Here is a 12,788-nt window from a genome sequence, read left to right as displayed (position 1 = left end):
ATTCCTCACTTATAAGCACATGGACACGTTGTTTGACAAAGAGACCAACACCTGACGTCACTGACCGTCCACCGCACCCCCCCTCCCCCCACCTCCCCCCCCCCAAGGGCTCCGTGCACGAGCCGTTTGCGCGCGGGGTCGCAACAGATGTGAGTCTGCATCGGATACGAGCATCAACCAAATCTACACAAGAAAACAGCATCTGTATTCAGCCCTGCGCCGCACTTTACGTCTAATAAGCTTTTCAGAATAATTTCCGCACTGGATGACACAATAAATCTGCGGAGACAAAACAAGTAATTGAACCTTAAGAACAACTAATCTGATTTATATTAATAAGCCGCGAGATGAAGAACAATTTATGAAAATCATGCACAGTTCAGTTGTTCAGTGCAGCCATTTTCCGCCTTTGCTACATTCAGACAAGTGAGATCATGAGAACTTCAGGGTCAAACAAATTATGATGCTGACTGAACAGTTGATGAGCATAAAAACATTAGCATTTCTAACAAACATACTTCTGATGATTGTTCTTTTCCTACGCATGCTTTGAGTTGTTTCTCTCTTATTAGTTGTTGTGATGCTGATGAACTAAACAAGAGGTAAAACTGAGCATCAGCGGGTTAATGAGCGTAATGGTCCTTTAATAGGCCCCACAGTATTCAGATGGAACTTTAATCTTAAATAGCATTCGTCATAAATTTTTTACATGTTCTCTCTTCAAGCATCATCAGACAACTAGGAGATATGGCATTATGTTTTTAGCACCAAACCTGAAAAACATGCAAACACAACAAAATGGCAGCCAGAGAAACAATGTGGGGACTGTGAGGTCAGTTTGAACTCGTAAGTTAGAAGCTGCTGTTTGGCAGCTTGGAAACGTAACAAATTAAGTTACATTACATTTAGGCAGTGTCTACACAACTTCTATGAAAAAAACAACCACCCAAAAACAAACAGAAAATAAAATAAAAATCCTCCAAAAATAACAGATTTCACTTCTTTTTAAATATTTGTTTATATTTGAAGTGTCATGGGAATATAATATGGACAAAGTGAGACAGAAGTGGGAAAAAGCTCCAGGGCTCCGTTAATGTTTTAGTTTCTGGTGCAGAAAGCAATAATCAGTTTTAATTATCTCACTTGTTACTATTATGTGAAAAGTGATGTGTCAGCATGTTACTCTGAAAGACTCCATCACCAGAATAGCTGACTTTACATTACAATACACTAAATATGTCTATAATGTAATAAAATATGTCTAATACGGAAAGTCTTACTTTTCTCTATATCAATCAAACGGTTTTACTCGTGAGAGTTCAGCTATACAACAGTATGCTAAGGACATTTTACACAACGGCACCCAAACGCTGCAGTTTCCCACTAAATTTACTTTGTTCTAACATTGGACACTAAAAATAAAAAATAAAAAACGGTTAAAAGAATAATTTCCTTCAACTTTCCGCTGATTAAATACAGCTGTAGCTCAGTAAGTTGACTGCCTGTTCAAGCTATCAGCAACTCTCTCACCAACATTTTTAGTAAAAGTGCTCTCTTCACCTTTTTTAGTGTTAATACGTGGCTACATTTGACATTCTTGTTAAAAAAACAGGCTTAACCAAGAAAACAGTCTTGTGCACAAGGCCATGCCAGAGATCCAAATTGTTAGTTATTATCTAAATTATAACTAATCGTCAAAATATAGACACACAAAGCTTTTTTGTTGTCAAGTGTGTTTTTCAGATTACCATCTGCTTTGAAAAACAATGACAATGTTGATTATGATATATTTATGTTGCATTTTACACTTTATGGCTGTAAACTACATGGTTTATTTTAATCTTCTTTTATCTCATAGCAGAAACACAACAGTTTAACCGATTAATAAAAATTGAGCTAAATATAAAGTCACCTTGACAGAATAAAAGCGACCCAGTGGGTCTAATTTAGCCTTTTTATTTTTAGGGACTTTATGTACCTCCAGCTGAAACGGCGAGGCTGCTGTCTTCATTGCACATGCAGAACCACTGATTCCAGTTAGACAGAGCGGATACAGGATCACGACCTTGGTTAGGCTTAATGTTGTCAGGGAAACCAACACAGAAATGATGCTGTTTATGACTATGAAGACCAATAAATATAGGACCTGTGACTTCACTTCAACTCTTTTGTGCACCACAGCTTAGCGAGTTAGCAAAAAAAAACGCAAGACTTTGAAAGATGCGCAGACATTTTCTGTGTAACAACATAGAAAATATAAAATATATGGCAAAAAAATATATAATTAAAATGATATAATTGTGAAATGCAGGTGTGTATAAAAATACACTTTTCACCAGTTATATTTTATGCCACTTTTAATGTCTAATTATGTGCTGTATTTTTAGAGTATGCGTATGTACTGTATAAAGATTGAGTTTTATTGTCTGTACAGACTTTTTGTCGCACTAAAAACCGTTTTTCACATTAACCTCACGTTAAATGAGCAGAGAGAAGCATAGATCCCAGGGTCAGGATGGCTATTTGGAGGACTCATAATACACATATAAAAGATGCTTACTTTACCGTTACACAACTCTGATTTAAAAAAGCTGTGGCCGTCAGAGCTTTACATTCACTCATGAGCATAAAAGATCATTTAGTTTTGAGCTTTTACTGATGATTTGGAAATAAAAAAAATTCTAGGTCACAGGGATTATATAACCTTATCCATTTTTTAAAACAATACTTTTTTTTGAAGTATCCAAACAAGATTAAATAAACTGAGCTCTAAAAGTAAGAACATTTGTGTTTAGTCAATTATTTCTAATGGAAATAAATGTTACTAAAATATATATATATATACACTGCTCAAAAAAATAAAAAATAAAAAAAATAAAGGGAACACTTAAACAACACAATATAACTCCAAGTAAATCAAACTTCTGTGAAATCAAATTGTCCACTTAGGAAGCAACACTGATTGACAACGGAGACCCTCGTTGGGTCAATCAGTGTTGCTTCCTAAGTGGACAGTTTGATTTCACAGAAGTTTGATTTACTTGGAGTTATATTGTGTTGTTTAAGTGTTCCCTTTATTTTTTTGAGCAGTATATATATATATATATTTTAAAAAGCCTCTATTCCCCTTTAAATTATTCAAAATCAGAAGAAAAATAATTTTAACAATTGCTTTGGCCATGAAGAACTTGCAAGTCTTCTCCACTAATGTCAAACAGCACATCTCCTATTGACTTTAATGTTGTTCACTGGATTACTGGTCTTTGAAGAACCAAGTTATTTTAGCAATTTAACAGTTGTCTAGGAACTCCTTCTTATGCTGGGTACCAGGATGGTCACACACTGCTGTGGGATAGTATCCAATGTTTTAAACAACGTTGGTGGTGGCTGTGTTGGTCACTCTGATGCAGCCTAGCAGCATGCCTAGGTTGATCTTAAGCACCTGTGTTCAACAGGTTTGAAATCAGGGCTGTAGCCTGGCTACTCAGTTTGTTTCACAGTGTCTCGCATTTCCACAAAGTGAGACAGGGGCCAGACATGAGTACAAGGTGAGTAAAGCATCACAAGTCCAGATGATTAGCTGATCGTGACCCCTTTTAGTTCATTCATTATGACCACCTAAGCCTTGGATCGGCTCTATTCTCTCTCAAATCTTTCTCGTTATCAAGCTCACAAACGTTGCTGCCCCTGATTCTTTGTTCATCCTCTGCGCTGCCATGTCTCCTCGCTCTGAACACAGATGACAGCACCAAGGCTGCAACTACACTTCTATTAAAGAGTCCAAGAAAAAGGCAGAGTGGGTGGAAAAGGACAGGAATTTCTGTATATGTGTATTTTTGTATGTGCTCTCAATGAAAAGGTCTGTGTGCTCAGAGATGTTCTTTCCTTCAGTGGAGGATAATAGGATGATGTCAGCAGATTAAGTAACTTCATGGATCTAAACAAATTTGACTGAGCTTTAAAGCACGAAATGAGCAACAACCCTACTGAAACGGCCCTGGACAATAAATCACAACAACAAATATATTTATTCATTTATTAAATTAGAAAAAAAAATGTATTGCCTTTTGCCGTCAGTAATGTACGCGTAAAATGTTATTGCGTGGAGTACGACTCAGGCAGGTTGGACAGAAAATACAGCCGGATTTATTGGTCGAGTTTGGTGATTTTGAGTCTTTTTGCACACAGGCACGACACAGCAAGTGGCCGCATCCCAGCCGGTAGATCGATGATGATGATGTTGAGTAAACTGAGACTGAACGAGAACAGTCAGAGCACACCTTCCCATCTGGACAGAAAATACAGGAAAGAGAGAAAAAAGGTTAACTCATACCTACAAGTCTTTTAACATTTTAAACCTTAAGTTTCTTAAACATATCAGTCTGTATTCATTATTTTGAACCTTTGTGGCTTGGAAAAAAAATCCACAATAACTTCAAACCTCTACACCATATACTTGTTAATAAAAAATCTTTAAGGTATATTTTGTACAATTTTTCCACTCTGATAAAAGAATGTCTATGCTGAGTTATTATAAGCTTTAATTGTAGTGAAATAATAAAAAAAAACACAATTTTAATAATTTCAAACCAAATAATGATTTTGAAGTTTGCATTTTTCTTTTTTAAAGATTTTACAGAAAAAATAATTAAAGTCTGAGTCTAAGCAGCTTCATGACTCTGAAAATGTGCATAAATGTCACCTAAAGTGCAGGACTTGTCACTACCTAAACCTGAGCTGAGCTGGTCAACTGCAGCATTTTTACTAGCACACACATTTTGACAGATCACTTTGTGACGTGCACAAAGAGAACAAACCTCTGAGTATTTGCATTTTTAAAATCACCCAAAAGTACAAAAGAAGTGTCAGTCACATTTTCCTCATACTTAGTAAGCCTCACGATATTCAGCACACATTCAGCTGCAGACGGTATTTACAGCTGAATGTGGCCGCATCCAAGTCGGTAGGCATTTCTTACACGTCTGTAAATAAACTTCTCACCATAAAGATTGAAGATCAACAACACCGTTCAGTCCTTTGCAGGCAGGTTTTAAGATTCTTGGAAACTACGGGGATGTGGTGCAATACCTGCAGCGAGCCAGAGAGAACAGATTGTACCTGTGGATGAGCTCGCAAAGTCTGAACTTTGGCACACTGTCGACTGGGATGTACTTTCTGCTTGGTGGAGCAAGTTTGAAGTAAAGGAGGGTCGTCCCTGCAGGGCAGAGAGCAGGGCCTCGTCCAGACTGGCTGAGAGCAGCTGCTCGTGGGAACTGGAGCTAAGCTCTGAAAACGAGCAGAGAGTGAGAAACTAAAAAAATAAATAATAAAAAACAAAAACTGCAAAGATTCGTTTGGGAAATCAGTGTTTGTAATTACAAAACCTGGTGAGCACAGAATGAAAACCGCAGTTGTCCTTATTTATGACGCATTCATGTACTAATTTATAACTCCAATTAGAAGTGGGATGTAATAAGGCAATTAAGCACAATAAATTATTACTGAAAATTAGAAAAATATACGTCATTTAATGTTATGACCCAATAAAATTACTAAAGGATGTCTGTAATAACAAAACTCATTTAAAGTATGCAGGTCAAACATATAAAAAACCCAGATCGCTGCAGTTTTCCACACTGGAGCTAAAGAGAAAGCTTGGGATCATATGTTAGTTAGGGAAGCTAAAACCCAGCTACTGTTTTTCAGTCTACTAACATAAACCATAGCTACAGGGGAGACTGTGGGACCAAACATGAGCTGACTGTATGTGACAGGGAGCCTATGATTGACACACTACCATTGACTCAAATCTACCAAAACTTGCCGCATTCCAGATAAACCTTAAACACAAACGTTTGCCTGATGCCAGAAAAACTAGCGATAATGTCGGCAAATGTTGCAATAACAATATAAATTGCACTAAATAAACAGTTAACAGTGTTAAAGTCGTTCTGCAGGGGACTCATTGAAAACGTATGTAACATGTAGCTTCTTAACGACTTCTCTATCTTGTTTCTACTTCAGTTTTAAAACGTTTTTATGCTGCATTCAACAAGAGTCGTCAATATCTTAGCTATTTTAACACTGCATACAGGGTGGAGCCCCAAAATTCAAATATAGTTCACACTATTCAGTGTGCTGTACACCATACTTCAAAAGAGTTTTTTACAAGTGATATTTTAATATGATAGTAGAGGTGCAACATCGGGACATACTCTAATAGAAGCTCAAAACATATGAAAAGTTTGATCATATGAAACTTCAGCCCCAATTTGTCATAGCTGTAATGGCTGTAGGCATTAAAATCTAGTAAGGATGTTACACTGAACACATTCTAGAGGTGAAATGTGCTACACTTGCAACATAAACTGATAAAAGTATACGCTTATTCTCCCTGTGGATTTAAGCAATAAATGAAAATGCCCACAAATATCCTGAAGATTGCAAGCATGACTGATTAAAGTATAAATACAGTATGTAATCAGTGCAGATAAATGTAAACAGTGTCAGAAGTGTAAATAACCAAGTTAATTTCTACAGCTATATTAAATATTAAGCGCGACAAAGTTCAACTTACGATTCTATATGATTTTTTTTTCATAAGATGACCTTGGAACGTCAGACGTTTTAAGACAAATCAAGGAGTTTGATGCTGCCTGTATTTAGGAAAAGATGCAGCTTCAAGAAAAGAACCTTTCACAGCCAGTACTCACCTAAACCTGAATTATTTCTTATTTTTTTGCTTTCAGAAGGCCGTTGTTTTCCAGGTGTTGCAGCTTCTACTGAAATCTCACTTAAATCTCGTTTTTTTCTTCTGTTCATCTCTGATTTACTATCTGTGGAGAGTGGCTTGATATTAGATACATCAGTCCTGTTATTTGATGATGGTCCTGATTCATTATCCACTGCCATGTGAGCAGAGGCTTGACTTGTATCTGTGTTTTCATCAGTGGAATGGGTAGAGTTATTGTTTATTGAGGTCTTAGTAAAACTTGGAGAAGTCTGAGAACGACCCTGAACCGAGGAGGTTACGAGTCTTGATGCTTGTGGGTTCTGTCCCTGGTCTTGTCCTCCCAGGGTCCCGTCCCTCCTCACCATCCCTTTCTGCAACAGGAAGTGGTCAATGCGGCTTTTGAGCTGGGGGTTGGGAAGGGCTTGGCAGGTGGCGGTGAAGGGGACGCCGGTGAAGGGGTCGTTTGGCGGTCGACCCCAAGCGGCTTCCCTCTTCTGGTACTCCTCCAGAGTGGAGGCGTCCACTGACATTCCACTGGGAAGCAGCATAGGGAGCGCCATTACTTCCTGCGTTAGAGGATCCAGGAACTCCTCTGGGATGGAAAACCTGGTCGAGCCAAAAAGAAAGCCACGATAAATCAAACACTGTTTCGTAATCAAATGATTTCGTTCAGACTCTGAGTCATCGTGAAATCAAATGTTCTAGTAAATTAAAATAAACATTACTCGAAATGTCCTGTACCTCAGGCTGTTCTGGGGGGCGTGTGTTGTTTGGCTGACAGGAGGAGAAAAAAAAACAGGGCGCTCCACCCGCCTTTCATTTGCCTCCTGGGTTCTTTGAATCCTCTCCACTTCCTCAGCGGGGCAGCAGCGAGCGGGTTGCCCCCACACAGCCAAGGCCTTCAGCCCCAGAGAAGACGCAGCACCGCCGCATGGTACGGTGACACGAAGCTGCGTCACGGCGCTCAGCGAGTGCAGCCCCCGGCTCCACAGCTTCACCTGCCGACTGCTTGCCGGCGGCGGAGGAGGAGCAGAGAGGAACGGAGCTCGGGGACGAAAGTTTGAATGACTGAATGAAACTTGGGTTTCTTCTGTGAGTTCGCAACGAGCGACCTGCTTGAACTCTGATTGAGAGCTCGACTGAGATTGGACGTCTGTCTGTGGAAGCCCGTCTTGAGCTTCTTCCTCCCACTGTTTGGCCTGAATACTCCACTGATTGCCATTAGTCTGCCGAGACCGACTAGAAACAGGTTGATGCTTCTGCCTGTTCTTTATGATCTGGTCCTTTGCCTGGTTTTCACTCTGCTCCTGCCGATTACTCTGTCCAGGACTTGACAGGGCACTGGTATCTGAACTTGTGCTGATCTCCAGTCTTTTGCAGGCTTGGCCCCGGTCCATTCCCCAGGGCCACAGCTCCACATCCACCCGGCAGAGCTCCACCGGGAAGCCAAACTTCAATGTCACCTTGAAGGGATACATGCAAATGTAAGACACAGAGATCAGCATTACATCAGCACATAAGTAATAATCAGAAACTGATAGAAAAAAAATCAACACAAGTTGTCAAATCTGATAGCAATACATACTCTTAAGTAGAACTGAAACAATTAACTGGATTAATCAAATTAATCTGACTAATCATGATGTGATGTGCATTCCTGCACATGAACAGGTCAGGTGTGAATCCCAGTGAGTCTATATGGTCACATGACAACTGTAACTCAGTCCCTTAATCTTCTCGCAAAACACAATTTTCAAACAGGATTCAGTAGTTAGTCATCACTTTAGTTCCATTTCATCCCTACTGACCGCCAGAGTCCTGAGGAATCACATACACAAAAGAAGAAAATACAACATAAAGGCATGCCCACCCTGCAGTATTCATCTTTGAGGACAAAGATGAATTCTGCAATAGGATCCCTTACAACAGGTGACACACAGCCAGGTTTAGCCTGTAGAACCCAGCTAAGGTACTTGGGGATGACCAGGAGGCGGCTGCACATATAGCCTCGACACTGACCCCATCCATGACACACTACCACAGCTGGTGGAATGGTACCGTACCCCCACAGGAGGCCGGAGACCCTGTAGAGTGTACACCTGATCCCACACATCCTTGATGCTCAACATGTGGAAAGGGACAGACTTTAAAAACACATTCAGATCTCTCAGGTCTAAAATTTTGCATAGTCCTCATGTTTCTTCTGGGCCTAAAAAATACTTTTAGAGTAAAAGCCTGCAGGGATCCAGACGGCACCTTCCCAACCTCATGTTGTAGGGGATTGACAGCCACAGTAGCACCCTTGGTGGCTCAGTGCCTGAGCTTTCACCTGGTCACAAATGACCATCATTCAGACCGGACCAGGTCTGAATGATGGAACAGCAGCACTTAACCCCGAGACAGCATTGACACAACACACACATCAGAGACTTTTAATTTCGGTGCCCAACGTCTGAACTGAACTTGGAAAGAAATCTTTTCAGTTTTCTGCTCCATTTTCTTAGAACCAGTTGCAAAAATACATGAATGCAAAGGAGGTGTTGTCACTAAATGCTTTTAAGGCTGTTCTTACTGAAGAAGGAATCATCTGTCTGAAATTGTTTTAACTCAGGAATCTTTTAATTAATTTATTTATGACGGAGTTAACCGTTTTGTTTTTTGCTGTTATTGTTCTGTAACCTCTTGACCAGGATTCTCTTTGTAAAGGGTTACTTAAGGTCAACGGGATTTTCCTGATGAATTAAAAGTTAAATAAAATAAAATCACAAAAGATTTAGAGGCTATAGAATGAAATAGAAAATGTTTGAAGTGTTGGATGACTAAATGAAACAAAGGTTAAAAAAAAAGCGATTTATTCCACAATAACGCACAATCTTACATGCAAGGGTGGACGTAAGAAGTATTCCAACTTGAAGCCTTGTTTCCGTAGTGAAGGGTCTGCTGACACAATGTTTGTAACATCATAGCCATCTGCACAGAGCTAAAGATATAACATAAAAGATATGCACATCAATAAAAGCCTTAAACAGCATTTCTATGCATCGTTTTATCCTTACAAATGGAAATGGCACCCATGGACAACTGTTTCTGTGACATAAAAAGAGGAGGAGGAAGCAGCAGAAAAAGAGAAATATGTAATTTTCTTTGCAGAATAAAAGGTACATATTATATGTCCTGAGTGCTGAGAAAAGGCAGCCGTGATAGATTACAGAAATGGAATAAAAAGGACAAGGACAGTTGAGATTTATTCTCCCACACATCACGTTGTACCCTGCTCTTTTATTTTCACACAGCCTTCCTCCACATCCCTCCAGAAAAAACAAAACAAAAACGTCTCGTCCGAGTTTCTTCGTGAACTTGAAAAAAAAAATTAAAAAAAATAATTTAGTATCGGTCTCATTTATGAGAGAGCTATAACCGCTGTCGATTCCTGTCACTTCATTGCAGTAAAATTATTATCAATGTTGCGAAACCAGCTGGCATGTAAGAAAACAGCTGGAGGGTTGTACAGTTGTGTGAATAGGTTTTAGAACATGTCACACCTTGTTGCAATGAGCCGTTGTTGAAAAGTGTGGCTGACACAGGTTCACAACCATATTCTGCAACCTGCAAAGACACAAGAGCAAAACAATGTGATGCTTTCTGTCATGTACAGGTAACTTAAGGCCAAGAGAAAGTGATGCACTCAGGAATTCAAAAAGCTCATTTGTGTTTTCAATCTTTTATGCATACGTCCTTTCATAACTTAAAACAACTGAACAAGCTGATCAATTTAAATCCACTATCTATGTCTCATCACCAAATTAAAAGGCAGTTTTAAGAGAGCAAGACTGCATCAATGATTCAAATACAGCAATAGAAAAGAACATTTGTGACTCACTCTCTTGTTTTCACCATAAGGTTTGCAGCTGTAGCAAAGGTTAATCTTAACGAACCGTTGCAGCCAACATTATTCCATAAGCAAAAAAATGCTCAATTTAATACCAACAGAAATTGAAGTTCCTATGCGTTAACCAGAAATCAAGGTAAATGATATTTACTCATTTCTCTGGGATGATATTCATCCTAATCATGTGAGAACTCTGTGGCTTTCTGAAGATTTTAAAAAGTTTTTCATAGATAGATAGAAAGATTTGAACAAAGAGGAATCAAAACAATTTCTCTGAGTATAATAGCTTGCCTCTTGTTGTTTAATGGTGGCACTTACTCCTTTAGCTTCCATGACATGACTGTTAAGAAGTTTTCACAAGCTGAAATATTTGTAAAACATCACATTTCTGGTGCATTTCTTATAACAGCTCTGCTTCAGACTGCTGACCGAGACCAAGCAGAAACGCATAGGGGAATACAGTTCCTCATTCTTATTTTACGTTAGTTTACACGCTTTCATTTACATTTAACTTTTTTCTTGTGCACCTGAATTTCAACACCGTGTACAAGAAATTATAATATATAATAATAATATTTATTGTTATTATTATTATTATTATTATTATTATATAAAATAATATATTATTTTTAGTGATTACAATAGAAAACTGCTCCACAAAGTATGACAGTGTTCATGAATTACACCGGAGACGGTAAGTAGTATGCCACTGAAACATTTCACAGTATCTAATAAGTAAACTAACGCCTAACTCGTTAATATATATCTTTTTGTTACTGTATTTATTTGACATCGATCCGTTGCAGTCATACTCCATACAGCAGCTAGCAGCAGCAGCTAACAGATGTATCTGGAAWTGCAAATGCTGGAACGGACTGACGATATCAATAATCAAACTAATATGTAGGGAAATAAAAATTGTAAAACCCATTTTGCTTGGTGGCGCGGACACTTGCCTGCTCGGTTCTGTATTATTCTTCCTCAGGATAATTTTGGAAGCAGCTAGCAACAATCAAGTGCTACAAACACAACATCCGGTATGTCTAAGGAAGCCGAGGAGGGTCACATTTGTGATTTTTTATTTTAGATTTTTTTTTAAACGTATTTATTTTTATTAGCGCTGACTCCTTTTCACTATTTCTTGGTTGACATCAGTTCTGGATCTTGTTTGTTCTTGTTCAAACTCTGTTTCAAAGCCCAATGAAGAAATCGTCTCTGTATAGTTTACTGTACATGTCCTTTCAGTTAACACGTATATTTTATGGCTGTTCGTTCTAAAACTGATACTGTTTTTCAGATAGTTAAAAAACACTGACCAATAATAAACCAGCCAGTATTTTCTATCACTGACTGATTTGAGGAGCGTCTTATTGCAAAAAGTGTTACTGTCAATTTTAGTCAGCAAGTTTGTGCAAACAAACAAGGAATTTGACTTGTTTGACCTCGATACAATTTTTAAAAATATAAATATATGGACAAATATAAGAAAAAATATAAGGACAAAATAAAAAGCAATTGTATTTCTTTCTTGTTATTATGTATACGTACATTGATTTTTTTCAGATAGGCAGACAAGGTGGAATTAGTGCAAATATGCAAAGTATCGACTCTGTCGACTGCTAAGTGTTGATCAGGCAGACTGGGGAAAGAAACTATCTTGGCAGTTGCTTTTTGCAAATAGCCTTCTGTAGCACAGACCTGAATATAAAAATCTACACAACTAGTGTCCAGATTGTGTGGGGTCTGTGGAGATGAGGAGATACACTCAGTTAAATAACTACTGCATATATGGGACTTTATTCTGGTCTTTGTTTGGAAATATGGCGATAATACTGCTCCGAATTTATTTATGTCTTCTTTTCAAGACTGATTTCATAGAGAATTCATTCTGCCATACAAGATAATAAAAACATTTTCAATATTTTTGCCCCCACTGTATGTTATAGCTAAAACTGAATGCCAACTTGGTCCTAAAATAATTGAGATTCAGATGGAAAGCAGAAGTGCTGTTTATTATCTCAGATCATTCAATTTATTGTCTTTGATGAGATTAAGATATGAGGATTTTTCTTTTTACTTCTAATAGGTCACAAGAAATTATTAAGGCTAAAAGACAATTTGGTTTCAAACAAGTCCAAAGTATAAAAGGCACATGTGACTTTTGAC

The 12,788-nt window shown here is 38.3% G+C and overlaps 1 protein-coding gene across 2 annotated transcripts; it reads right to left on the bottom strand.

The window, feature by feature from the left end:
• Positions 1 to 4,022: 4,022 nt before the first annotated feature.
• Positions 4,023 to 11,952, bottom strand: ubox5 (U-box domain containing 5). 2 transcript variants are annotated; one of them, XM_008418305.2, is made up of 7 exons: positions 11,579 to 11,952; positions 10,276 to 10,339; positions 9,612 to 9,713; positions 7,475 to 8,196; positions 6,714 to 7,339; positions 5,119 to 5,286; positions 4,023 to 4,288 (listed from the first exon to the last, which is right to left on the bottom strand). In XM_008418305.2, the coding sequence occupies exons 2-7, from the start codon at positions 10,327 to 10,329 to the stop codon at positions 4,074 to 4,076; spliced, it is 1,887 nt and encodes a 628-aa protein (XP_008416527.1). In that variant the 5' UTR covers positions 10,330 to 10,339; positions 11,579 to 11,952; the 3' UTR covers positions 4,023 to 4,073. The 2 variants fall into 2 exon arrangements, with proteins under 2 accessions (XP_008416527.1, XP_008416528.1); XM_008418306.2 differs by lacking the exon at positions 11,579 to 11,952 and adding an exon at positions 10,914 to 11,194.
• Between the last annotated feature and the right edge of the window lie 836 nt (positions 11,953 to 12,788).

This window comes from Poecilia reticulata, linkage group LG9 (genome assembly GCF_000633615.1).
Source record: "Poecilia reticulata strain Guanapo linkage group LG9, Guppy_female_1.0+MT, whole genome shotgun sequence".
NCBI classification, from domain to species: domain Eukaryota; kingdom Metazoa; phylum Chordata; class Actinopteri; order Cyprinodontiformes; family Poeciliidae; genus Poecilia; species Poecilia reticulata.
The sequence above is the reverse complement of the archived record's forward strand: the minus strand, read 5'-3'. Positions and strand labels throughout refer to the sequence as shown.